Below are 25,378 nucleotides of genomic sequence, written 5' to 3' on the forward strand. Positions count from 1 at the left end.
AAAAAGGAACGAAATTGGGTCATTTGTTGAGACGTGGATGGATCTAGAGACTGTCATACAGAGTGAAGTAAGTCAGAAAGAGAAAAACAAATATCGTATATTAACGCATATATGTGGAACCTAGAAAAATGGTACAGATGAACCGGTTTGCAGGGCAGAAGTTGAGACACAGATGTAGAGAACAAACGTATTGACACCAAGGGGGGGAAACCGCGGTGGGGTGGAGATGGTGGTGTGCTTAATTGGGCGATTGGGATTGACATGTATACACTGATGTGTATAAAATTGATGACTAATAAGAACCTGCAGTATAAAAAAACAAACAAACAAAAAAACAACTAATACTAAACTTTCTTTGGGTTATTTGTATGGAAATATGTTAATATAAATGTTTCAGACATTACATGAAATTTCTAAAAATCTTATACGTTCTGGTATAATGTTATAAGTCATAATTCTAGTTATTACTTTAAAATGTATATCTCAGAAATAACTAAATTTCCTTGTCAATTGCATTATTATGAACTTTCATCAAATCTTTAACCGTGGTCATTTTTAAGTCTTTTGTCATTTACAGACAGTTCTGGGTGTACTCTGATGCTTTCACAAAAATGTTCCTATAAAAGGGTTTCATCTTCAAGGAATTCATGGAAAAGGCTCTGACAAGTACAGGTTTCTGGTAACTGACTATACTGCTGAACTGAATGAATAAGCATTTTCAGAACTCTAATGGAAAACTGACGAATTCATAAAAGTGCTAATAAAAGATCAAGATGAAAAAAAATTAATTACATGGGACTGAGTGAACTGATGAGGATGATTATAATTTTTGTGACTTTCTGTTTAAGTAAAAATAATAATAAAAAAAATAATAATAAAAAAATAAAAAGCAAACCTAAGCCCAGGAAAAACCATCTTTCCCGCAAACGATAAACACATGGTCATTAGGACCAACGAGCAAAATCTGTGAGCAGCTACTTCTCAAGTAGAGAAAATGACTCAGTAAACAGACTCTGGAGCCCCGGCCAGCTCTCAGCAAGGTGGGCCGCACACACAGAACTGGCAGGGTTGGTGCCACCTGTGTGCCCAGCGTGGGCCTGGGATGGAACAAAGAAATCACTTTGGCAAGACACACTGAGACCCGTTAGGACGACCACCCCTTTTAACTCGGCGGACGCCGTATCCTGGGATCACAGCAAAGATACAAAGCATAGAACCGCTTCAAATATTAATCTAGAGCTTGCTGTGTTAGGATAGTTGAAAAATGGGCAGTGACCTAAATATTTCTGGTGGCACAGGAATGCAAGGATCAAGTTGCTGAGGGCTCAGGTAAATGATGAGACATCAAGTTGATGGAATTTTACACAGACATTTACGCGATAGTTGTGGAATGTACGTTAACACATACAAAACTGTCATAACATACTGGCAGGTAAAAAACATAGTATACAAAATACATTTGCTATGGTGCTAATAATGTATATATTTCCTTCCAGTATTTCACATGTATTACACTGGGAAGAATCAGAATAAAACACTAACAGTGATTTTGGAAGAATTAAGCAATTTAAAAAAACCATTCTCTTATTTCCATTTTTTAAGCTTTATTCTGTTTTATAAATTTAAAAACTAAATATGTTATTTTTTCTAATAGTTTTTGAAATAAATCATGTGGTCCAAGCTGTATGGGTGCCTTCCCTCCAAACACAACTTACTTCTAAGCTGCCAGGACCTCAAAAGCAGGAGATAATGGGCCATCTGTTTGCTTTCAGATGCTTCATTTTGAAGTTAAGGCATTAATAGATACTAGGGAGGTGGTCTGGGTTTTACATTAATGATGAAAAGCCCAAAGTGGCCACTCTTCCCCCCATTCAGCTTAATGTTTATTCAAATTCAGCCCCCATTTTTAGTGACTATATCACTTCTATAAGGAATGAGAACTACAAATAAATACAACCAGTTGGATATCATTAATCCTACAAGAACACTAGGTGGATATCAAAATGGCATTTTGAGCCCCGTTTCATCACCTTTCTCCCCTTGCTCCCTAATACAAATCTCACAGACATGCATCTAGACCGGGGGTGTAACTTCTCCTGGTACCTGGGCTCCCCTATTGGTACCCAAGTGTGCCCGTCACCTGCTGCCTCTCGCCTGCAGTCAGCAGCCCCAGGCAGGCATGAGGCCCCCAGTGAGTACAAGGCAGCGATTCCTGAGAGAGAAAGCGGGTAGGGGACGTGACACTGACCTCGTAGATAAAGTACACTTTGGCCCCCACGTATATTCCCATGCGCACGACAGCTCGGACAGCAGCGTTCATACCTGCAAAGGAATAGGGACAGTAGTTACTGAGGAGGCTGGGGAGAATCTAGTGCTGCCATTTAATTAGCTGTGATGGTGGGGAAACCGTGTAACCTCTCGGACGGCCCCTCCTATGAAAAGGGGTCACAACACAAACCTCCAGGGTTAGTGCAGGGAGAAAGAGAAAAAAGTGCAAGGCAGGGACCAGCATGTTGTGGCCTCATCCACAGATGAACACAGCCTGGAGCACTGTTTGTTTAGAACATCACTGTAAACACACTCGGAATGTGAGCAACCTCAATTTGGTGTGAATTCGTAGGTTGATTCCATCCAATTGCAAAACAACACAGAGGAGAGATGTTTGTTTATAGGTAGCCAAATTCAAAGAAAATAGGCCTGAAAAGGCCATTGGTCTGGGGAGGAGATGAAAAATTATTACCAGCTACTAGTGTAAAAGAAAATAATTTAGTCAGTGGCCTTAAATATAAATCATGCAATTTTATTAAAAGAAAGATCAAATTAAACCAGTATACTATAAATAATACCTAATCAAGATAAATCTAGGCCATTTTCCACACTTCCCCAGAGGGCCTTGAAGGAAATTAAAAGTGCAATGTATCCTTGTATAAAACTGCTACACCCCATTTTGCTTTCCACTGAAGCTCCGTTTTGGGGCAGCCAGCTGTGCGATGGACCATAGTCTAATAGCTACGTTATTTATTTATTTATTTATTTTTAGCTGTGTTGGGTCTTTGTTTCGTGCGAGGGCTTTCTCTAGTTGCGGCAAGCGGGGACCACTCTTCATCGCAGTGCGCGGGCCTCTCACTATCGCGGCCCCTCCCGTTGCGGGGCACAGGCTCCAGACGTGCAGGCTCAGCAGTTGTGGCTCACGGGCCCAGTTGCTCCGCGGCATGTGGGATCCTCCCAGACCAGGGCTTGAACCCGTGTCCCCTGCACAAGCAGGCAGACTCTCAACCACTGCGCCACCAGGGAAGCCCCCATAGTCTAGACCTACGTGAACAGGTCAGGATTTCACATCTGTAAAACCCTGTATCATCATATCAGCTGATGAGCAAGGTCATCAGGAGAGCAGTGAGAAGGGAGGGCTGTTCCTCTCGTTAGGGATGCAGCCCTGAGCCTCCGAATATGCTGCACCTGGGCATCCAGCCTAACTGCTCCTGGGCCCCCAATAGTTCTAATCAGCCTCCTTCGTAAATTTACATTTTGGGAATATCAGGACTAAAGGTGTTGGAGAACGTGGACCATACAGTAAGTGGTACTTCTGGTAAGTAAATTAAAAAATGAAGGCACCTTGGGTCCCAGGGAATATACTCCACAGACAAGGAGATTAAATTTGTATGTATTTGCATGGTAAACCTGCTCAGAAGATGGTTACAAATTTTCAAATTACATTGAGTCAGGTCTGGAAATCTGGAATGAGATTGTTGCCTCTGAAAGGTGACAATTTTACAAGGCTACAATGTTCACGGAGCCGGAAAAACTGGAAATAAATCCATGTTAAATGTATATCTAACATCTACGCACACGTAGACATTATGTATTTGGTAGTCTCACCACTTCATGTTCAAACCTAGTTTATTACACGAAGGATTTTAATGACCTACTGATTCATTGGTGGCTCTCTCTCATACCCTCAAACTCAGCATTTCAAGATGCAATCAATCATTTCACCTGCATCATTTTCTCCTCCTTTTCCTGTATTCTCTCACTCGGATCAGCAAAACTTTTCACTGTTGCACAAGCTGGATACTCCTGATACCCTCCACAGCTCCTGCCCATAAAACTGCCATTTCCCTCCCCAAATTTCCCCTGAATCCACCATCTCCCTCTAACATTATTCACGTTATGGCCAGAATGAGTAAAGCAGCTTTTCCTCTTTCGTTATTATACAAATAATTTATAAATATATTCTTCTTATTAAAAAAAAATTACGGGGGCTTCCCTGGTGGCGCAGTTGTTGAGAGTCTGCCTGCCAATGCAGGGGACACGGGTTCGAGCCCTGGTCTGGTAAGATTCCACATGCCGCGGAGCAACTAGGCCCGTGAGACACAACTACTGAGCCTGCGCGTCTGGAGCCTGTGCTCCGCAACGAGAGGCCGCGATAGTGAAAGGCCCACGCACCGCGCTTGCCGCAATTAGAGAAAGCCCTCGCACAGAAACGAAGACCCAACACAGCCAAAAAAAATATAAATAAATTAAAATTATTAAAAAAATAAAAATCAATGGTTGTCGGGGGTTGGGGGAGGGGGATGAACAGGTGGAGCACAGATTTTTAGTGCAGTGAAACTACCCTGTACGACATTATAATAATGGATACACGTTATTATACATTCGTCCAAACCCATAGAATGGGCAACACCAAGAGTGAACCCTAAAATATCAACTATGGACTCTGGGTGAGGATGACGTGTCCATGCAGGGTCATCAGTTATAACAAATGCACCACCTGGTGGGGATGTTGATGGGGGGGGGCGGGTCTGCATGGGTGGAGGCAGAAGATAGAGGGGAATCTCTGGACCTTCCCCTCAGTTTTGCTCTAAAATCTAAAACTCTGAAAAACACGGTTAAAAAAACAAACACAGATGAGGCCGTGTCTTGCTTTCCCATGCCCGCCCCTCTGGAACCCAGTGCATACACCCTGTAGACGCACTCTCCTTGTGCCAGCTGTAATCTCACACACTTTTTTGAGATGTTTTCTATGTTAGCATCAGCATTCTCTTTCTCAAACTCAAAAACGCCCAGGTTCCTCCCTGGATTCCCCAGGGCCTGTGCTCGTAAAACCAAGCTCTTCAGGTGAGCTCTCCAGCCCCCCGGGCTCTTCCTACCTGCTCAGTCCCACCTGGATGCCCCTCTACACGTCAGGACTGCAGCTCCCCCAGAACTGCCACCACGTCCCGGAACCGCCCTCTCTCAACCTCCAGGAGGGAGGGGCGGGGCTCCTGCACCTCCAGGAAGGCTTCCCCACCGGCCTTTCCTCACCGGCCTTCACTGCTCCCACCTGGGCGACACACCTGCATCTCATGCAGGCAGCCTCAGCTCTCAGGCCTTAACCGAAGGGACAAACGAGCTCCTCTCGGCCCCTTCCCACACACCCCGCGATTCTAGGACTTTATTCTGTGGCCCTGGAATCAAGAGACCACCAAACGCTGGAGCCCTACCAGCCCTCCATCACCAGGACGCAAGCGCACGGTTAACGCCGACTCCCTGGCCCCCGCCCTCCCCCATGTGCTTCTGAAGACCTCATTTCTGGCGGGTCGAGGTGGGGGGGAGGCTTTCATAAAGGCATGAATAAAGAGGAGTTGGGGGATTTTAGAAAGTGCAAGTGGAGAAGGAATGGCAGAAGGAACAACAAGTGGGACACAATCCAGAGGTGACCCCAGGGGGCCCCGTGTGGAAGAAAAACATGCCCAGGGTGACCCCCGCCTGAAAGTTCTGACCACCTTCACAGCAGGCCTGGGGCCTGAACTCCTCCCCTGCCCCATGGGGTTGCCCTGTACTCACCTAGGAAAGCGGCCTGTCCCCTCAGGGCTGGTCCCCCCTCAGCCTGCAGCAGGCCTGGGGGTGGGGGGGGGGGTCCCAGGTCAGGGAGGGTCCTGAGCACCGTATTTCTCCCAAGTTCCCAGGAGAGGAGGCTCCGCGCATCTGAGCCTCAGCGCCAACCCCCCAAGGCTTTTATTCAAGGGTCATTAAGGTGACTGGGCTACACCTGCTGCCTTTCCCGGCAGCCCGGAGCTGGCCGCCTTCTGATTGGGGCCTGAGAGGAGCTATTCTCAGTGGTAACCAGGGCTGAGTGCTCTGAACACCTGAGCTGATGCTCCCAGAAAGCATGCGGGGCCTGGGTCCTCCTGGGAGATGAGGAAGTCAGGCTCTAAGTGGTTAAATTAAGAGCCGAGGGAACAAAACTTGTAAAAGGCAAAGCTGGAGTGTAAACCCTCCTCTCCCTTTTATTTTAACTTAAAAGCCATTATAATTCCCTCTAGTAGGAAGGAAACTTGGAGAAAAAAATGCCCATGGGGCCCCAGTTCTTGTGTAATTGTTTGGGGAGGGGCCGGCTCTCCACTTGAATTTGGGAAGAACAGGACAGAGCTGCTATCTGGTGCTGGGCCCACAGGTGGGTGCCTTCAAGGAAGGGCCCAGAAGACAGAAACCAAGGACACAGGAAAGGCCAATTTTCACCAACAGCCTCTTTGACACACGAGACTGGGATTCAGACATATGATTTGGGGTCTGAGGGCCTCCTGGGTGAGCAGTGCTGGTTTTCTGGTTCTGTTGGAGGCTGTCCTGTCCTGGACTGTCCACAGAGAGCACAGGGCACTCCAGCTGCTGTTTTCACTAAACGTTCAGACATAGTTGGGTTCCTTCCTTTTGCTTTTGGTTTTGTTTTGGCAGCCAGGCTGGGGAGTTCAAACAACTTCCATAATTGTTTCCATGGGAAACCATCATCCTGCCACCAAGAGAGAATCTTAGTATTTGGAAAGTAACCTCTTCATCACTTGCAAAAATTAAAACCCTCGTCCTCAGGGAATGTGCAGACTTGCTACGGGAACCAAAAATAAACAAATCTTGAAAGAACCAGGGAGCAGCTAAGTGGAAAGTGTGAGAAAATTACTTTAGGTGCGCTAGAAAGAAGAGACATATTGTTTTCTTGATGTGACATGTTCTCAAATAGGTTCTTCTAAAGCATCATGCACGTAAGATAGTCATTAAGATAACTTCTTCCTGTGCTTTGTGACCACCTAGAGGGGTGGGATAGGGAGGGCGGGAGGGAGGGAGATGCAAGAGGGAAGAGATATGGGAACATATGTATATGTATAACTGATTCACTTTGTTATAAAGCAGAAACTAACACACCATTGTAAAGCAATTATACTCCAATAAAGATGTTAAAAATATATATATATAACTTCTTCCTTGAGGTCAGGGAGGCTGTGGACCCAAAGGTTTCCTGAGATTCTGTTCTGGTAACATTTATTTATTTATTTATTTTTGGCTGTGTTGGGTCTTCATTGCTGCACGTGGGCTTTCCCTAGTTGCAGTGAGCGGGGGCTACTCTTCGTTGTGGTGCGCGGGCTTCTCATTGCGGTGGCTTCTCTTGTTGTGGAGCACGGGCTCCAGGCACGTGGGCTTCAGTAGTTGTGGCAGGCGGGCTCAGTAGTTGTGGCTCACACGCTCTAGAGCGCAGGCTTAGTAGTTGTGGCACACGGGCTTAGTTGCTCCGCGGCATGTGGGATCTTCCCGGACCAGGGCTCGAACCCGTGTCCCCTGCACTGGCAGGCGGATACTTTTTTTTTATTAACATCTTTATTGGAGTATAATTGCTTTACAGTGTTGTGTTAGTTTCTGCTGTATAACAAAGTGAATCAGCTATGTGCATATGTATATCCCCATATCCCCTCCCTCTTGCGTCTCCCTCCCACCCTCCTTATCCCACCCCTCCAGGTGGTCGCAAAGCACTGAGCTGATCTCCCTGTGCTATGCAGCTGCTTCCCACTAGCTATCTATTCTACATTTGGCAGTGTATATATGTCCATGCTACTCTCTCACTTCATCCCAGCTTACCCTTCCCCCTCCCCGTGTCCTCAAGTCCATTCTCTATGTCTGTGTCTTTATTCCTGTCCTCACAGGCGGATTCTTAATCACTGCGCCACCAGGGAAGTCCCTCTGATAAAACTTAAACTTCAAGTAATTTGTAAGAAACAAGGACTGTGTTGATTCCAATAAAATAACTGGGGCGTTGTTTTACTTCCTATGTGGTCTGAAGAGTCTAATAAACCTCCTTACTTAGCCCTTTAGGACCGTGTTGAGCTGCTTCCCCTGAATATTTCTCAGTGCTCATAACCACTCCCTGACTAATTTCAATATTTAAATTCCCTTTTGAAAAATAAGATCTGGTGCTTAATCCTCTTACTGGTTTCTCCCTGACTATATGGAGTTTTCACCTTTGTACCAAAGCGAGGATGTTAGCATAGGTCAGAAAACAAACTTAAAGCGCACCTTATCTTGCTCTTGCTACTGACGTTCTCCATAAAGCTTCCTTGTTTAATAACTCAGGTGTGGGAGGGGAAAAACGTCCTCAGGAGAAAGTGTCGGGATGCTGGATCCCCTGTGAATCAGTTACCAACCGGGGGTTTCTCATCATCCTGCAGGGTCCAAATCACCGAGTCTTGTCTTAGATGTCAGTGACATAAATCTCTGAGCGGGTCCAATCATTCATTTATTCATCTGTCCGTCCATCCAGGACACACGGATGGGGTGTCTTCTCTCTGCCGGTACTGCCGGGCGATGCAGTAACAAAAGAGGGGAAGGTCGTGGGCCTGGTGGGGCTTGTTGCAGCCGGTAAACAACACACAACAAACACACACGTTTCACCCAGAGGCGGAGGAGAAAGAAGGAAAGCAGAGCAGGGCTGGGGGCTGCCATGGGGGTGTGCAGAGGGGCGGCAGCCATCGGTGGGGAGCAGGAGCCTTGAGACGCGTCCTTTGGGAGAGAATGGAAGGCGGTGACGGCGGCTGGCCAAGTGGCCATCTGGACGTCTGGGAAGGAGGACTACGGCAGGCCCAGGGCCACTGCGGGCACCAGACCGCTGCCAGAGGTCCCCTGCGTGGCCCCTGACTGTGACATGAACACGCAGGAGGGACCGTCTGAACCTGAGCGCCTCACACACCCCTCCCTCTAGACCCCCGTCCACTGGGTTCCCCACCGACTACACCAACACGCACTGGGTCAGACGCACGCTGGATTTCAAAGGCTCAAGATGCAAAAAAGAATGTGAAACAGCTTATTAACAACCTTTGTATTGACAATGGGTTGAAACATTGGACTGAATAAAACAGAGGCTTAAATTAATTTCACCTGTTTCTGTTACATTTCCAAACGTGGTGACCAGTTTAAAATTACACAATCACACGTAAGCCTCGTCTCTGCCATTTCCCTCGATCTTGAACCTGCTTTTAACCCCCAACAACGTGTGTCTATCTTGCCACACCTACCAGCGCGAAGCGATGCATATCCCACTCGGGATCCTAATGCAGCTCATTCCCTGTGACGATTTTCCGCTGGTTTTCCCACTATTCACTGGTATGAACATTGTGTCAAGAATGTCCTTCTGCCAACCTGCCTGTCCCCACCTGGGCTCCTCGCTCGGCCTTTCTTCCTGCTGCGTGGACCAGCTCCAGCCTGAGGCTCCACTGACACAGCCCACCCCCAACCCACCCTCCACGGCCCAGCCCTGCTCCTCAGGACACTGGGGCCCCTCCCCACCCCTCCCCTCCTCTCTCCACAAAGCCGCCCTCATCAGAGGCAGCTGGCACCCAGGTGGCTTTCAGGTCACACGAGGTAAATCCAAAGTCCTCCCCGTGGCCCCTCCTGGCCTCGTCCCCGCCCCCCACACTGGCCCAGCCGCTCTCTCCCAGCCCTGCCTGCTCCTGGCTACTTCCTGATGGTCACCCCTTCCCCCTCCCGTGGCGGGGTCGGGGGGGCCATCCCTGGGAGAAGGGGCTCCACCATCAGCCTAAGGCTGGCCGAGGAGGCTGTCACTCATCTGGGGGACGATTTAACGAGAAAGAAAACAAAACCTGAGAATATCGACCAGAGCTGAAAAAATAAGGAGGAATGGCAGCTCGAGGTCCCCCTGGCCACCCTTCAACACTTGTAATCAAAAGAACCCTGCCCGACCACTTGCTCACACCTTTACACAAGGGGCCTCCATTCACTGATCTCCCCGTCAGAATCCTCACCAGAAAACCATCACAGGAAACATCAGATGGTCTGAACCGCCACCTGGACCCAGGACTCCAGTGAGGTCCTCGGCCGACCACAGGGACCCGTCGCTGCGGGTGTGATTGTCAGGCCTTCCCTGGACCCACAGAATCAGAATCTGCATCTCAGCCAGATCCTCGGGCAGCTGTCTGCATCCAGGATAAAGAAGGAGGCTGAGGGCCCTCGGGGGCAGCAGGGCCTCCCTGGGCCTGAGTAGTGCTGCCTTTTCTCTCCAGCAGGTCCTGCTTGAGACTCAAGGTTGTCTTAGGGGGAGGGGAAGGGGGAGAAGGGGAAGGGGAGAAAAAAAGAGGGGGGAGAAGACAGGGACTGCGTGATTCCACTTCGTGTTGCAAACCAACAATTGCAGGCCCTGTCCCACCAGGAATGGAGACCAGAGCCGGACCCTGTAAGGAAATCCCTTCATGCTCAGGATGCCGCTTGGCCACACACTATGCTGTCTCTTGCCCTGACAGCACAACGGCTGTGATTCCCAACACCCTAAGCGTGTGGTGGTGAAGACATGCAGAAGAGAGGGTGGGAGGAAACTGGGGCCCCGGAAGATGCTTTCTCACAAATAAAATACACCACCATACAGAGCTCGCTGCAAAGAATAACTCGAAAAGGTGACTCAGCTATTTTCTTAACATAAAGCCATCTGTTCTTTACTCAAAGACACCTTGCAACATGATTGCAATCATGGCGGGTATACATCTGTGCCCTTATGTCTGCCTGTAACATGTCACTACCCTATCCCCATATTTCTACTGTAACTGCTTCTGGCACCCCGTCAGATCCGTGTTCAAACAGCCCCAATTCTCCCGGATAAAAGGTTTGAGTCCTGTATCAAAGCTTTCAGTTTTCTGGAACCGAGGGGGAAAACATGCTTTTTTGGAAAGATGACAAAATGTCTAGTTTCTAAAGGTCATCTGAGTGTGTCACACAACAGTATTTGCACTCCTAGAAAAGGGTGCAATTGCATGGATTTTCCACGGTACCCATGGGGTAAACACTAGCATTCTAGTGCACGGCCTCCTGGACCCAATAATTTTTGCTAAATTAATGATTACATTGACAGTGGGAAAGATCCCATTACAAAATGTAAATGCTCAGAGCCAGGGCAGGAAGGGCCCCAGAGCTGTGTGAGGTGAGATGCCCACTGTTCTCATCTTACTGGGCTCTCAGGCCTTCAGAGTTTTGGGTGGGCATGGAAGGAACCCACCCAAGCAGGGCCCAGATGCTGTGTTCAAGAAACACGTGTTCAGGGGAGAACCAACCAGCACCCAGCTTTGGTTGACTAGTACTGCACATTTCTGAGGATGGTTTTTAAGTTCTAATCTTGAGACATTAGTTGTTCCCAGATACAGCTCTGCAGATAAAAGAGTGCTTTTGTGTGGGAGTTCCCTGGTGGCCTAGTGGTTAGGATTCCAGGCTTTCACTGCCCTGGCCCGGGTTCAATCCCTGGTCGGGGAACTGAGATCCCGCAAGCCACTCGGCGGGGCCAAAAAAAAAAAAAAAGAGTGCTTTTGATTAGTGAAGGTTTAATTCGTCAAAATGACTTCATGAGAGGGCTTCCCTGGTGGCACAGTGGTTAAAAACCCACCTGCCAATGCAGGGGACACGGGTTCGAGCCCTGGTCCGGGAAGATCCCACATGCCACAGAGCAACAAAGCCCGAGCGCCACAACCATTGAAGCCCACGCGCTCAGAGCCCGTGCTCCACAACAAGAGAAGCCACCACAATGAGAAGCCCACGCACCGTAACGAAGAGTAGCCCCCGCTTGCTGCAACTAGAGAAAGCCCACGCACAGCAACAAAGACCCAATGCAACCAAAAATAAATAATAAATTAATTAATTAATTTTTTAAAAGCATATTAAAAAAAAAGACTTCATGAGAAAAGACAGCCAGAACATCTAGTCGCCCACCATTTTGCAGAAGGAAGGGGTCCAGACTCGGTGAGATCCCAGGAGGGAGACATGCAGCAAACAACTGGGTACCTGCCGAGTGCCCCGTACCGTGCTGGGGCACACCCTGGTGAATGGACATACGTCGTGGGCCACCCCTTCTCACTGCAGCCACGTGGCCGGGCCAGTTCATCTCAAAGCTCACTTGCTCGTGCGTGAAACAGATGAGCCACTGCGTGGAAGCATTAGTGCCTACTGCTAAGCAAATGGTCACTCGATGTTAGTCACTCTTTTTTTTTTTTTTTAATTTATTGGAGTATAGTTGATTTACAATGTTGTGTTAGTTTCAGGTGTACAGAAAAGTGTATCAGTTATACATATACATATATCCATTCTTTTTCGGATTCTTTTTCCCATATAGGTTATTACAGAGTATTGAGTAGAGTTCCCTGTGCTATACAGCAGGTTCCTGTTGGTTGTCTATTTTATATATAGTAGTGTGTTAATCCCAAACTCCTAATTTATCCCTCCCCCCACCTCCACGTTTCCCCTTTGGTCACCATACGTTTGTTTTCAAAATCTGAGTCTGTTTCTGTTTTGCAAATAAGTTCATTTATGTCATTTTTTTAAAAAAATTAGATTCCACATATGAGTGATATCATATGATATTTGTCTTTCTCTGTCTGACTTACTGTACTTAGTATGATACTCTCTAGGTCCATCCATGTTGCTGCAAATGGCATTATTTCATTCTTTTTTATGGCTAATTCTTCCTATTAGTGGAAAGGCTTATACAGACTCCATCTATGTGAGCTTTCTGCGAACAATGTCTTCATGCTTACTTTGCCACAGGCCAAAAAGGACTCAGCTTTCCTGTTCAGTCTACCCTCTGGGTCCATTTCTCTGCATTCTCAGCTGCACATGGCCCTCCAGAAGCCCTCAATTTGTGTCTAAGACAATGAGTCATTTTTGGCGTGTGACATAATGTTGCTTGGGGGTGAGTACCTAGTCGTGGTAAGTCTGTCCACTGACCTGGAACTTATTTTTAGTTAAAGTGAAAATCAGTTTAAACCTGCAGACATTCCTTGTGACAATGGAAGCAACCCAAAGAATGAAAAAAAACAATAATTAGTCTTAGAAATAGTCTTCCTTAATGGCCAGGGCTGGGGGATTCAGGAATATAGCTGGGGGATTTTCATTTTGTTCAATAATCATATTATACAAATTCCACTGGAAAACAAGCATTTCATCACTTTGGTAACAGATGTTACATCAGTTTAGCCACCCCAATGCTCTTACTGTACAAACGCGTTTTCTGTTATCAAAGCTGTGTAAAAATCATCTGTATAAAAAAAAAAAATCATCTATATAATCTATGTAATATCTTCCATTTCTTTTGACTAATAAGTAGGGTAGCTATTGTCTCATGTTTAAATATCTATCTGAAATTTTAGGTTCACTATTTGTTTTAGATGATTATAATTTACCTCTTCATTAGCTTAGTGAAGAAATCATTAAGGCATTTTATACCAATTAAATAGTTCATGTATTTTTAGTATGAGGAATTTCACACAGTGGTCCTGTTTTCCAATGTAATTTGTAAAGCACAATCTTAAATTCCACTTGAGTTTTTAAAAAATTTTAAGCCTTGCTGTCTCTAATTTGAGAAAAAAATATTTGATTTGGGGCAAATTATTTAAATACTTCTTGATTTTTTAATCTGCAAAATGGAAAGAAAATGCCACCCGCCTTACCAAATAAAATTCTGGTGTTATGAAAAAAAATCATCTGCATAATTTTGAGCAAACCAGGCTTTGCTCCTCTGAGTATTAATTAGTTGTTGCAACCGTAAAAGCAGGGCTTACTGAAAAGTGTTTGGGGTTGAGACCTCACAGAACTTCATTTAAATCCTACCATGGGTCACCTATGAGCCTGCCACCTTAATGAGGTTACTTCTCTCCCCTTGAGCCTCTCTCCCCACCTCTGAAATGACGATGTGTGTGTCTTGGAGCCAGGTAATCAGGCCTGGAGATAAGAACCATAAAGCTCCTAGAACATCAAGTGAGCTCAATAACTAGAAGCTATAGTCATCTCAACATGGAATTTTACCATAATTTCACATCTGATTAGAAAACTATCCTGAAATTAAGACTTGTGATTATTCTCCTTGGTCTTTAGCTGTGAGCAAAACTCTCTTCTCTCAGGGAAAATCAAGCACTGATACCATTTAGAGTCAAGATAAGATGGTAAAAGGATAGGGGTATAACAGACAGCATCTCTAGGAATAACCTCTTCCAAGGGGCTCTAAGTCTGCTGCTGCCTGCCGAGACCAGCCCCTGGGTGCACATCTTAAGGTGAACTTTCTTGGAAAGAAATGCATTCAACTGTTCAGTCAGGTCTCAGGTAGGATCAAAAGAGGTGTCTCTTGGCATGAAGTCCAAGAAGAAATGGAGACTACAGCCTCAGCTCTGCCTGAGGGAAAATGCCCAGACGCCTGGCCGTGGTGGGCTCTCCAGGGACCGCCCAGATTTGCCAGTTCAGAGCATCAGGCGATCTCCCATTAACCTGACAATACACTGACCAAGCCACGTTCTCATATAATTTTGATTCTCAAAGTATCTTTTCCACTGACAAGAAGAGGTGTGGACTTACTGACCTCTATTATTCATAACTGCTCACAAGCTGCAGAGATAAGTAGCAGGTAAGTATCAGTAGCAGAAAAAATGCTGGTTCTGTCTATTGCATCATTACCTCAATTGCCTTTGCACCAGCTACCAGGTAGTTGAGCAGACTTTTGGACAAGAACTCAAAAGAATGACCTATATTTTTTTCAACAGACGGAGCACCTTAATTCTAAAATGACCTTGAAACTCTGACCTTGAAGCCTGGAGGGTTAAAAAGAGACCAGTTCCTTTTCCTGTGCCAACAATTTATTCTCTTTCCAAGCCCGGGGTAAGAGTCACTCAAGATGCTTCCTAATTTCGGCTAGCCCACGTCTCCAGAGGCACGTGCTTTTGAAGCCCTTTGACGGGGAAGCCTCTCTCAGCCCCACCGCGACGCCGCCAGACCCCATTCGGCACATCATTTAAGTAACTTGCACGATGTCATCTATTTCACTCTGCCACTTCCCCAGCCCCAGCCTTGTTTATATCACAACATTTTCTCTCTTCAATGTTTATACCAGGGACCACTTTACTAGAATACCAAATTAGACCAGCCCTGCCTCGCGCTGACGCAAAGGCAGGCTTGTGGGGCTGCGACAGTGACTGATGTCGCGAGCGCCACCTTCAATAGGACAGGGAGGGGCTTCCAAGGGACCCACGCGCCGGGGACCCCCATGCCTCCTGCCCGCCGCAGGCGGGGTGCCCAGGGTCGAGGGCGCGGGGCGCACGGGCGGTGACTGGCCAGGCATCACGTACGCGCCCGCGGCGGGCGGGGCTGCAGCCTCAGCGCCCCACCTGCCGCACCCCCCCAGGCCCCGCCCGGCTCAAGGGCGAAGGGAAGGTCACGGGCAGGGCGGGTGGCACGCGAGGGCGCCGGGCCCAACACTTAAGCATCCCTGCACCGTGTGTGGTGAAAATGAGGCATCAGGGCCTTTCAACTCATCCGGGACAGGAGGAAGAAGGTAAAATAAAAACCAAAACCTAGCTCGAGAGGCGTCTCCGGCCTGCGATCCTCAGGCTCCAAGGACGCAGCAGCCTGAGCACAGCCCTGCTACTTTCTAGCGGTTGGCTCGCCCCACCCAGGGATTCACCGGGATCAGGAAACCCCAGCGTCTGGGAACCCCTGCGCCCCCATGTGCGCCCAGCGCTAGGGGCCCGGGGCACGTCTGTGTCACCCTTGCTCTACATTGAAATATTCTCTTCGTGCGTCCGCGGGCACCGAGCCTGGGTCCCCTTCTCCCCGAAATCAGCTTCCACGCTTGGGGGTGGGGGGCGGCTGCTGGAGTCCGCGCTCGCGGGGCTGGTGACGCCCCGGAGTCCCCGCTTCCTGTTCCTTCCCATCCAGGGGAGGCTGGCGGGGAGGGCCCAGTGACCCATTTCAGCTTTCAGTTTGGTGACGAGCCGGAAGGGGACAGGAGATTAGAGCGGAGGAGAACCGTTTTTAAAATCTCCCAGCGGAAACGCGAGGTGGTGCCGGGCCGCCGGGCAACCCCGGGCAGGGACCCCCGTGCGTCCCCCGCCGCGTCCCGCCGGAAAGCAGCGGGGACGCCGCCCGCGCCGCGCGGGGGTCGCGAGGCTGCAGACGCGTCGCAGGGACCCAGCGGTTTTTTCCACGACATTGGGGGTGGGGAGTGGGTGACGGAGCTGGGGAGGCAGCCGCGGCATCGGAAGTGGCCGCGCTGTAGCCAAGCTTTGGAGGGGCGTCTGGCTTCATCCTACGACTCGGAAGAGAAATGACCTCCGAGCGCGGTCCAGGCGACCCCGTAGCCAGTCGCAATTTAAAAAATAAACGTGGAGGCGGAAAACTGACCTTCCTGGTAAGGGATCCTACTGCCATATCCCTCCCTCCCACCCTCCCCCGCCCCGACTCCGCAGTGACTCCTTCTGAGGCTGCACGGCCCGCACCCGCTCCCGCCACAGGAAGGTACCCCCGAGGTTCCTGGGCGCGGGGCTTCTCCCCCACCCTTCTCTTATCCCCGGTACCCGCTCTCCTCCTCTCTTCTCTCTGCTTCCCCCATCTCTTCTCCCTGGAGCCTCATCCTTTCTCTCTGGTCCCTGCTCCCCATCCCTTTTTCCCGGTACCCCCATCCTTTCTCCCAGGCACCCCCATCCTTTCTCCCCGGTACCCCCATCCTTTCTCCCAGGCACCCCCATCCTTTCTCCCCGGTACCCCCATCCTTTCTCCCGGTTACCGCCACATCCCTTCTCCCTGGTCCCCACCCTTCGCCTCCGGCCCGGGACCCGGGAAGGCGGTGGCGCACCTTGGGCATCCCCGCCGCTGGTCAGCACGCCTATGGCTTTGCCGGCCCCGGAGAGTTGCTCCAGGAACTTTCGGAAGGAGCCCTTGGGGTTCGGGGAGACGTCGTGGTCGCCCATGGCGAGCAGGCCGGAGATCGCGCTCGGGAGGGTGCTCGGCAGGCACTGCGCCCCTCCCGCGCCGCCGCCACTGGAACCGCCGGCCCCGCCCGCGCGGCGCGCGCCAATGGGCGGCCAAGGGCGGGCTCAGGGGCGCGGGCGCGGCGGGGCAGGCGGGACCGGGGGCGCCAGCTTTCAGGGAGCCGCGCGGGCGAGGGAGGTTGGCCCGCAGGGAGCACCACTTGGGGGGGTTGCATCGCAGGTGGGAGGAGCGTTACGAGCCGGAAGCACCGCAGGTGGGTGGGGAAATCACCGCAGGTGGGCGGAGCATCCCTGGTGGGGGAGGGGAAAGCACCCTAGGAGGGTGTGCAGCGAAGGTGGGAGGAGCATCGAGAGGGGGAAGCGCGACAGGTAGGGGGAAAGCACAGCAGCTGGGTGGGAGCATCTCTGGGGAGCGCAGCAGGTGGGGGGAGTAGGGGGAAGGCGGGGCGCTACAGGTGGGCTGGATCACCGTAGTTGTGGGAGCGTGGCAGCATCACGCGCGGGGAGCGCAGTAAACTGGGGCGGGGGTGCGGAGCGCCGCAGGTGGGAGCGCCGGGCCCGCGGCAGTTGCGGGGACCGAACCGTCGCAGGCGCACGCCCGTTCCCGCAAGATTCCTTCTGGGGGCGGCGTTCGGAGCCGGGGGCACCCCAGCTTTTCCTCAGGCCTGAGGTGAGGGAGGAAGGACACACCAGCGTATCCTCCAGTCGGTGGGCGAACGTGGGCGTCGCTGGCTGGCGACGACGAAGCGCCGGTTCCGTCCCCAGAGAGAGGTTCTGGCCGCACGAGGAGAAGGAACGTGGCCGTAGAGGACGCGCGGGCACCCTGGCGACACCTGGCGCCAGGCCGGGCGCTGAGAATGGAAGGGGCGGGAGAAGGGCAGGAAAGTCCTGGCGGGGCGATAAGACCCGAGTGCTTGCGAAGGAAACCGCGGTGTCCTGTGTCGCCATCCAGATGCTCGCAGCTCCGCTGGGAGCTCCGGGACTGAGGCGCTCACGTCCCGTCTGTTGGGTGATGGATGAACAGGGAGCCGGCTCTTCCGGGAGCTTAATCTAGGCTGGTTTCCAGCCGCGGATGTGCGGACGGATGCTTCTCCGGGCGCGGTCTTGCGGCGCACACAGCGCTGAGCTTGGGGTAGGGTCATCCCCAGGAAAGAGTTTCATAAGCGGCCGCATCAGCAGTTCCTGGTGGGGACGGCACAGTATCCCCTACTACATGCGCAACGGATGTGCGTCAGGTGGATACAGAAGGAAAACAGGCGAAGTCAAGGCTGTCCCATCCACCCGGAGCAGCCTGTGGTCGGCTGCCAGCTGTTTACTCCGGGCCACCCCGGACGGAGGAGGGGGAGGGGGTGCGCGCTTAAGCCGGGCTCTTTCTTGCCTTATCCTCCTGTTCATCCCTCTGAGCATTAAAAATTTATTGCAGTAAATAAACAAATACCTGCTGTGGACAAGGCCAGAGATCTGATCTCTGCCCCGGGCCGGAGGTAATGGAGCAGCTTCTAAACACCCGTGGTCATCTGAATCGCCTGGCCTGGGTTTTCCCTCTCCACCAGAACCACGGAAGTCCAGTTTCTGGGAGTGCTGCCAGAAAAGGTGTATTTTTAACAAGTTCCAACGCATTCTGATAACTGCAGAACCTGAGAGCACCTGTTCTAACGGGTTGAGCCTGAGCGAGTGATGCTGAGAAGATACTGGGCATCTTAAAGGTGTCCCCGGGGTGCCCTTCACTCTCCCGGCGCAGGAGGGCGGAGCCAGGCTGTGCAGCTCCGCCCAGAGGTGTCCCCGGCCCAGGATTTGTGCTGTAGAATCATCCATCCCTTTCTAGGGCATTCTACACTTTCCAAAGTTGGTACACACTGAATTTTATTTTAGCCAAAAGGCCTTTAGCTTCTTATAAAATTGATATTTTTGTAATTTAGAGGATTGGCCATTTGTCATCGAGTTGTCTGTCATATAGGAAACAATAGATACAAACTAAGAGTCCAAACAATGGGTTAAGTAAATTTTGATACAAATATATAAGTAGTTTTCTATTGCTGGTATGGTTATGAAGATAAATATCCATTTACATGGAAGTATATTCAGGATATATTAATAAATGAAGAAGCAGGGTCAGAAATACCGTGAACCTGTGTGTGTGTGTGTGTGTGTGCGCGCGCGCGTGCACGAGCATAAATTTAGATGTAAATAAATTTAGATATTTTAATTTCCTTTCTTCTTATTATTATAGGTATTGTCTTTTTCTCCAATGAACAAGTACTGTTTTTGGAATAAAATATTATACTTCATTAAAAACAATAAAATTTAGAGTTGTCAGACCGCCAAGGTTATGTCTGTTTTGCAAAAGCTGAGGTCTCTTTAGGCAGCACTGTGGTTCAGACAGGTAATTCCTTATTCTTTCCAGTTAGGCCCATGAGCTCTGACCCATCGCTCAGTCTATCAGGGTGCTAAATACAGACGGCTGCAGCAACTATGGAAAGACATGGCCATCTCTCCCTTCTTTTTCTTTTGCAGTACATGCATTTTAGTAGTTCTTCAGCTGGTGGTGGGGTTGTTTGTTTGTTTGTCTTAACTTTGGCCTTAGAAGAAGCATCTCTGATACAAGAGGGAGAATTGCAGGGCATGTGGAGGGTATAGCTTACCTCCAGCAGGACATGCCACGTGCCTTAGTTCTCCATTGCTGCCTAAAAAATTACCCCAAGCTTTTGTGGCTTATATGAGCACCCATTTACATCACAGGAATATCATCCCAGGGCTTTGCTGGACTCTCTGCTCCTTGTCTCAGAAGCTGCAACAAGGTATCGGCCGGGGTCCGAAGTCTCATCTGATCCCTCATCTTGGCAGTTTCCTTCCGTCCCAAGCCCTGAGCTGACTTTGAGCTAATCTACAACCACAGCTCCATAACCATCTTCCCTTTTCCTGGTGCCTCATCTTCCCTGGCCTTCTTCCCTAGACTTTACAAAGCCCAAGAACAAATGCAACCACTTGCTAAACAAGGAAACGCTGCCTTCAACTCCCCCCGTCCACCAGTTGTCTTTCAGTGTCTTTGTCCAAACTGAGAAATAATTCTGCTTTATATCTAGCAGCTACACTTTAAATTATATATAAAAGAGTTGGATGCCCTCCAAGACCTTGACGCAGAATCATGTCGTCCTGAACCAATGAAAGTCAATATTTAAACACTTTCCAAAGAAAATGGAAAGAAAGCCCATCTCATTATTTCTGCAAAGTATGTGGCCATTAAAAGTTTTAACCCCTCCAGGAAATGTCATCGGTGATGTGAACTGGACCCTCTCACAGCACAACTATTTCCTTCTCCTGTGTTGGTGAAAGTTGATTAATGGAGACTTCCTCAAAATTCCAACACTTCTCTCGTAACAGGAGAGCACAGGTGTTGATAAGGCAGAAGAAACTGACCTGTTCTTTCAGAGGAACTTCCGTAATTGCGGTTATTTCAGAAAACAGAGGATAGGAGAGATGGCTGTCTGTTGAAAAATGAGTTATACAGGAATTTCCCAGTTAGGAAAGGAAATTATGATGATTTTAGCAGTGTGCCACGTGATGGTTAATTTTACGTGTCATCTTGGCTGGATCACGGGTGCCCACATAGCTGGCAAAACATTGTCTCTGGATGGGATGGTGAGGATGTTTCCAATGAGATTAACATTTGAATCAGTGAACTGAGTGAAGCAGATCCCCTCCCTGATGTGGAGGTGTGAGGCCCAGCCCACCCGCTGAGGGCCTGAGGAAGGGTGAATTTGTCCTCCTTCTCTCTCCCCATGTGTATATATATATATATATATATATATATATATATATATATATATATATATATATATATCAAACTGGTTCTGCTTCTTTGGAGGAGCCTGACTAGTACATACACTCTGGTTAAATATGTTCATTCTATGTTTTAGTTGTGAGATGCTAAATCTGAATACCAATTTGCATATGGTCTATACAGAGTCCTGTGTCCCTGATGGCATTTACACGTTTGAATTTGTAGTGACAAGTTCTCAAAGCTCCCTTACTTCTGTATCAGAATCGAAGCGCTTCATGGCCAGCATTCAAGGGCAAACATACTGAAATATCCGAAACCAAAGCTATAAACAATAGTACTTTTTCAGTTCGCAGACGGGCACACGTGGACCATGCGTGTGTGATTGGCAATGCCAGCATGTAGCAGGAGTTTTGAACGTTTTTGGGTGTAAAACTTCTAAGATTCCCATGTAAGCCACAGATGTCTTCCTCTACCCGAATGTGCATATATACACACACACAAGCCCCGGCGTGCTGCATACAGTGTAGGGGACTCATGAGTCTGGTGACTGACCAGGCCACAGCCGAGGACAGAGGATGGAGCATGGTCACAGGTCCAAGCGGCGGAAAGCTGAGTCCTCCCGAGCGGCCTCCCTCTGGCTGCTCACCGTTCACCATTGGGACCTTGTCTTATCTCAGAGCCCAAGCTGAGCTCAGGCCAGATGGGGACCGGGGGCCCGTTCCCGGGGAAGCACTGGGTTCTTAGTCCTGAGTCTGGGGGAAACACCCCTCCCCTGCCCTGTGATGCTGTTTGGAAAGCATCGCTTTAAGAGCTCCAGCTGTCTCTCCACTGATGATGTGGTCCTTTGATCCTCTTTAGGAGCAGACTATTCTTTTGTCTATAAAACCTTTTTACCAGCATAGGCCATTCACTTAGAGCCATATTTCCGCAATCATGAGGCATTTCTGCAGCAGTTGGGGCTGATCTTTTTGTCATGTGAGGTGATCTGAGTCCCTTCTGCCCTGGAGTCCATGGCCCTGCCCCTCCCTCATCCCCCAGGGCCCTGGGGGCAGCCGGTCACTGGAGCTGCTCTCCAGGTCACTTAGAGGGCTCTCTCCTTTCCTCTGTCCAGGTCACCGAGGGCCATAGGATGAAGGCCCTCCAGGCACTCCCACCCCAGCCTTTAGTGCCAGAGCCCATGGGAAGGACCGTTTCTGGGGTCATTGGATCATCAGGTGGAGAGAGTTTGCACAGCAAAGACAGAGAGATGAGAGATGGGGGAGAGAGACAGAGACAGACAGACAGAGCCAGAGAGAGAAAGCACAATCACAACATTCCTTAAGTTTGCTCCTCACTCAAGCTACCCTCCTGCTTCTGGGCTGCGATAACCACCAAAAATGTTTAAAATTGCCACTCCCCCCCTTCCACATCTTTCCCACTCCCTCAGACTCCCTGAAGTCCTCTTTCCTCTACTACAGCTTCTCTGAAACTTCTGAATGTCACCAACTGTCTGTCCAAACAACCAGCCAATAAAACAGCTTTTGAAACCAATTACTCGGTTGCTTCTTGTTGATATTTTTCTAAACTCTATGGTGCTATTTTCTAATACCTCCTCCTAAAACCCTCTGTAGGTTGGATTTTTTTGTTTGTTTTTTGGTTGTGATTTTACATGAATTAACATTAAAATAGAACACAAGTAATGATGGTGAGTGTAAATGAAGAGAAGGTCAAACATTTCAGGAATGATTTCTGTCCGTGGGTTTATGCTGTTTAGAAAGCGTTGGGTCTCCTTCCCTCACAGTTACAATGAGAACCTTAGCATTTAGACTTGCTCTGTGGAGAATAAAATGCCAGATAATAAGCATGAATCTCAAGGTTCCTCCTGCATCCAAATTTTTTTGTTTTAATTTTCATTACGCTGGGTTGGTGCCTCCTGTGTCCTGTGTCCCAGAGATTCTGGAAGAAAGAACATTTGGGAAACCCTGGTTAGTCCCATGCAATCTGTTCCATGGTGTTTAACATATTCTAACACAGAATTACTGATTCACGGGACTTGAAGCCCCTTCTGGGATGCACCTTGCCCTGACATGTTCTGATCCACTCAGAATACCTGTGGGCTTGGAGTTTAGACCCAATAAGTAGGGCAGGAAACAGCCTGAAGGAGGACTGCTATTAGCAAGGAAGACAAAATTATTCTGGAGACAATGTAACTGGTCACTAGAAGCATGAAGATAGTTCTCTAGCTATGGGGGTTACTGATGATTCGGTTAAGTACCAATATTCAAAATAGCATCTTCAATATGCCAGCACTCACAGGGCGGATGTGGGGATGAAGGTCTGCCCTGCTCAGTGGGTCAGAGTCTCAGATTCTCCTACGAAGGGAATCGAATGGATCCCAGCTCTCACTCCCCCAACCTGTGGGCCTCACACCCAGCCCCCAGGTGGGCAAGGAATGAGCCCATTCTGTCATTGCCTCACCTGACCTCGGCCTCTTTGGCTAGAACACATTTATTAATACTTCCCCAGACTCTCTCCACTGGAGCCGCACACAGAAACCTTTGTCCCCCACTGGCTGTCCGCTTCTGGCGCAGGAGGTGCTGGTCTCAGGCTGCTTGACTACTGGTCTTCCACTCTGTCTCCAAGATTTTGACCTCAGTGGAGGGTTCAGAAACTGTCTTTTTAAACTTATTCTCAGATTTTCTTTTTTTAAGTCAAGCAACCAAAAAAAGTAAAGGACACAACCAAAGTAAGGTGAGTCAGATGCAAGTGGAAAGTTTAGGGGATGAAATGGAATATGCATGTGTATTAACACTCAGTGTGGCTACCATACTGGGGGCTTGCTGGGCTGTGAGCTTCCTGGCACCTGGAACCAAATAAAATAGATAAAAAATAAGGAAATGCTGAGATTCTCTGTCAGGTCCCACTTTTTGCTTAATGGGTTTTACAGACTTTTTCTTAAATTCAAGTGTTTTGGAGTCATAGAAATAATACAACAGGATCTCTTACGAGCAGTGTGGGCTTTCCCAGGTGGGCAGAAGAATTAGGAGCTGGGGTACAGACCAGGGGGCAGTTTGTATAAATGGAATGAGTACAAAGGATGATGGATTATCTGATGGGAATTTTCTACCAAAATGTGAAATGGAGAATGTGGGGAGGGAGAGAGAGAGAGAGGGAAGAACAATTCATCACTCTTGCCCAAAGACCCTGGGCCAATTATCCAGACCACCCTCCCCTGCACCACAAGCATTCTGGAGAGAGTCTGGTACAGCTGGTGCTGCAGCTCTCCTTCTAGAACATACCATCCCCTGGCTATTCTTGTTCTGCTCTTCACTCTCCATTTTGAAAATGAGGCCCTGTGTCTGGAGCTTGTTTTCACATCTCGTTAGCTATGTCCTGGTGATGGTCCAGGAATGACTCCAATTTTATTAGCAAATGGGTCCTCAGATTTCTTCCCATGAAACGTGCTCCTGGAAGTCTTCCCTGGAGGCGGCTGATAATAGACTGTGTTTATGGATTCCTGAGGCTCCTTCAAGTCAGTTGTTCCCTGATGCGTGCTTGTTCTTTGCATTGCTATATATGCGTGTGTGGACAAAGGTACACGTGCGCGCGCGCACACACACACACACGCACACCAGCAGATTAAACAAGCTTCCTTTGTGTCCCCAGCTTTCAGGAGGCGAAGCAGGGGGAGCTGTCACCCTGCGTTCTGTTCTCAGCCATGCGCTAGCCTGTTTTCCAGGATCAGGGACGTTCCCCAAGGACTCGGCCTCAGGCCTGCACCCCTTTCCTGGGACTTGGCCTCCTCCGCCTCCTACTCACCTGCTGTCTCTTTGATGCCCCATCTCTGCCACGGTCACCGAGCCAACACCGGGTCCGCAGCTCAGGGAGGACGACCACAACGTGTGGTAGCGTGTTGGAGCGTTCAGCAGAGTCCCTAGGGCCTTCAAACCGGCTTCCAGGAGTGGTGATGTGACCTGTGACTAGAGGGACAGGTAAGGGCCGGAAAGTTCTAGACCGAGGCCACGGGAAAGAAGGATGTGAGTGGGGAGAAAGCCAGGCTTTGTGTGGGTGATCTGCTGGGCGGTGGCCAGGAAGGGTATCGGGGGAGCTGGAGGAGAAGCAGCTGGCAGGTGGGGGGAGAGCGCAGGTGCGGGGGGAGAGCAGGTGGGGAGAGTGGTCGGCAGCTGGGCAGGTGCTGGGGGAGGGACCCTGAGCGTCTAGACGGCAGGGGGCTGCCCCTGGGGTTACCTTGGAGACGGGAGAGACGGTCCTCGCACTGGGGGTGTGGGGTCAGTGCTGTCCCCACACCCCTGCTGTTCACCCTGGGGGCCGGGACAGACCAGGGCTGTCACCTCTGCAGTACTGGGCGGTGACGTGCTGAAATTAATACACCACCCTCTCCTCCCTCCAGACCCTGTGGTTCCCTTTACTCTTTTCAGGGGGGAGGAGCAGGATGGAGGTGTCACTCAGTGAGGGCCTCTGACTTTCCACCAGAAAACATACCGGAGCAAGATGGTGTGTACTGCCAAGGAGGCCTTGTCTGCCCCGCCCTCCCCGCCCTCCCTGCCCAGGACTT

At 49.6% G+C, this 25,378-nt stretch overlaps 1 protein-coding gene across 1 annotated transcript in view; it reads right to left on the reverse strand.

The window, feature by feature from the left end:
• Positions 1-17,098, reverse strand: part of PFKP (phosphofructokinase, platelet) — a 72,765-nt gene extending 55,667 nt beyond the window's left edge. Inside the window, exons 1-2 of the mRNA XM_057544428.1 lie at positions 16,907-17,098; positions 2,249-2,322 (exon numbers count right to left, since the gene is read on the reverse strand). Of these exons, the coding sequence (XP_057400411.1) occupies positions 2,249-2,322; positions 16,907-17,021 (189 nt within the window). The 5' untranslated portion in view covers positions 17,022-17,098. The remainder of the gene's footprint in view (positions 1-2,248; positions 2,323-16,906) is intronic.
• Positions 17,099-25,378: the final 8,280 nt, after the last annotated feature.

The sequence above is a fragment of the Balaenoptera acutorostrata genome, chromosome 3 (genome assembly GCF_949987535.1).
Source record: "Balaenoptera acutorostrata chromosome 3, mBalAcu1.1, whole genome shotgun sequence".
Classification (NCBI taxonomy): Eukaryota; Metazoa; Chordata; class Mammalia; order Artiodactyla; family Balaenopteridae; genus Balaenoptera; species Balaenoptera acutorostrata.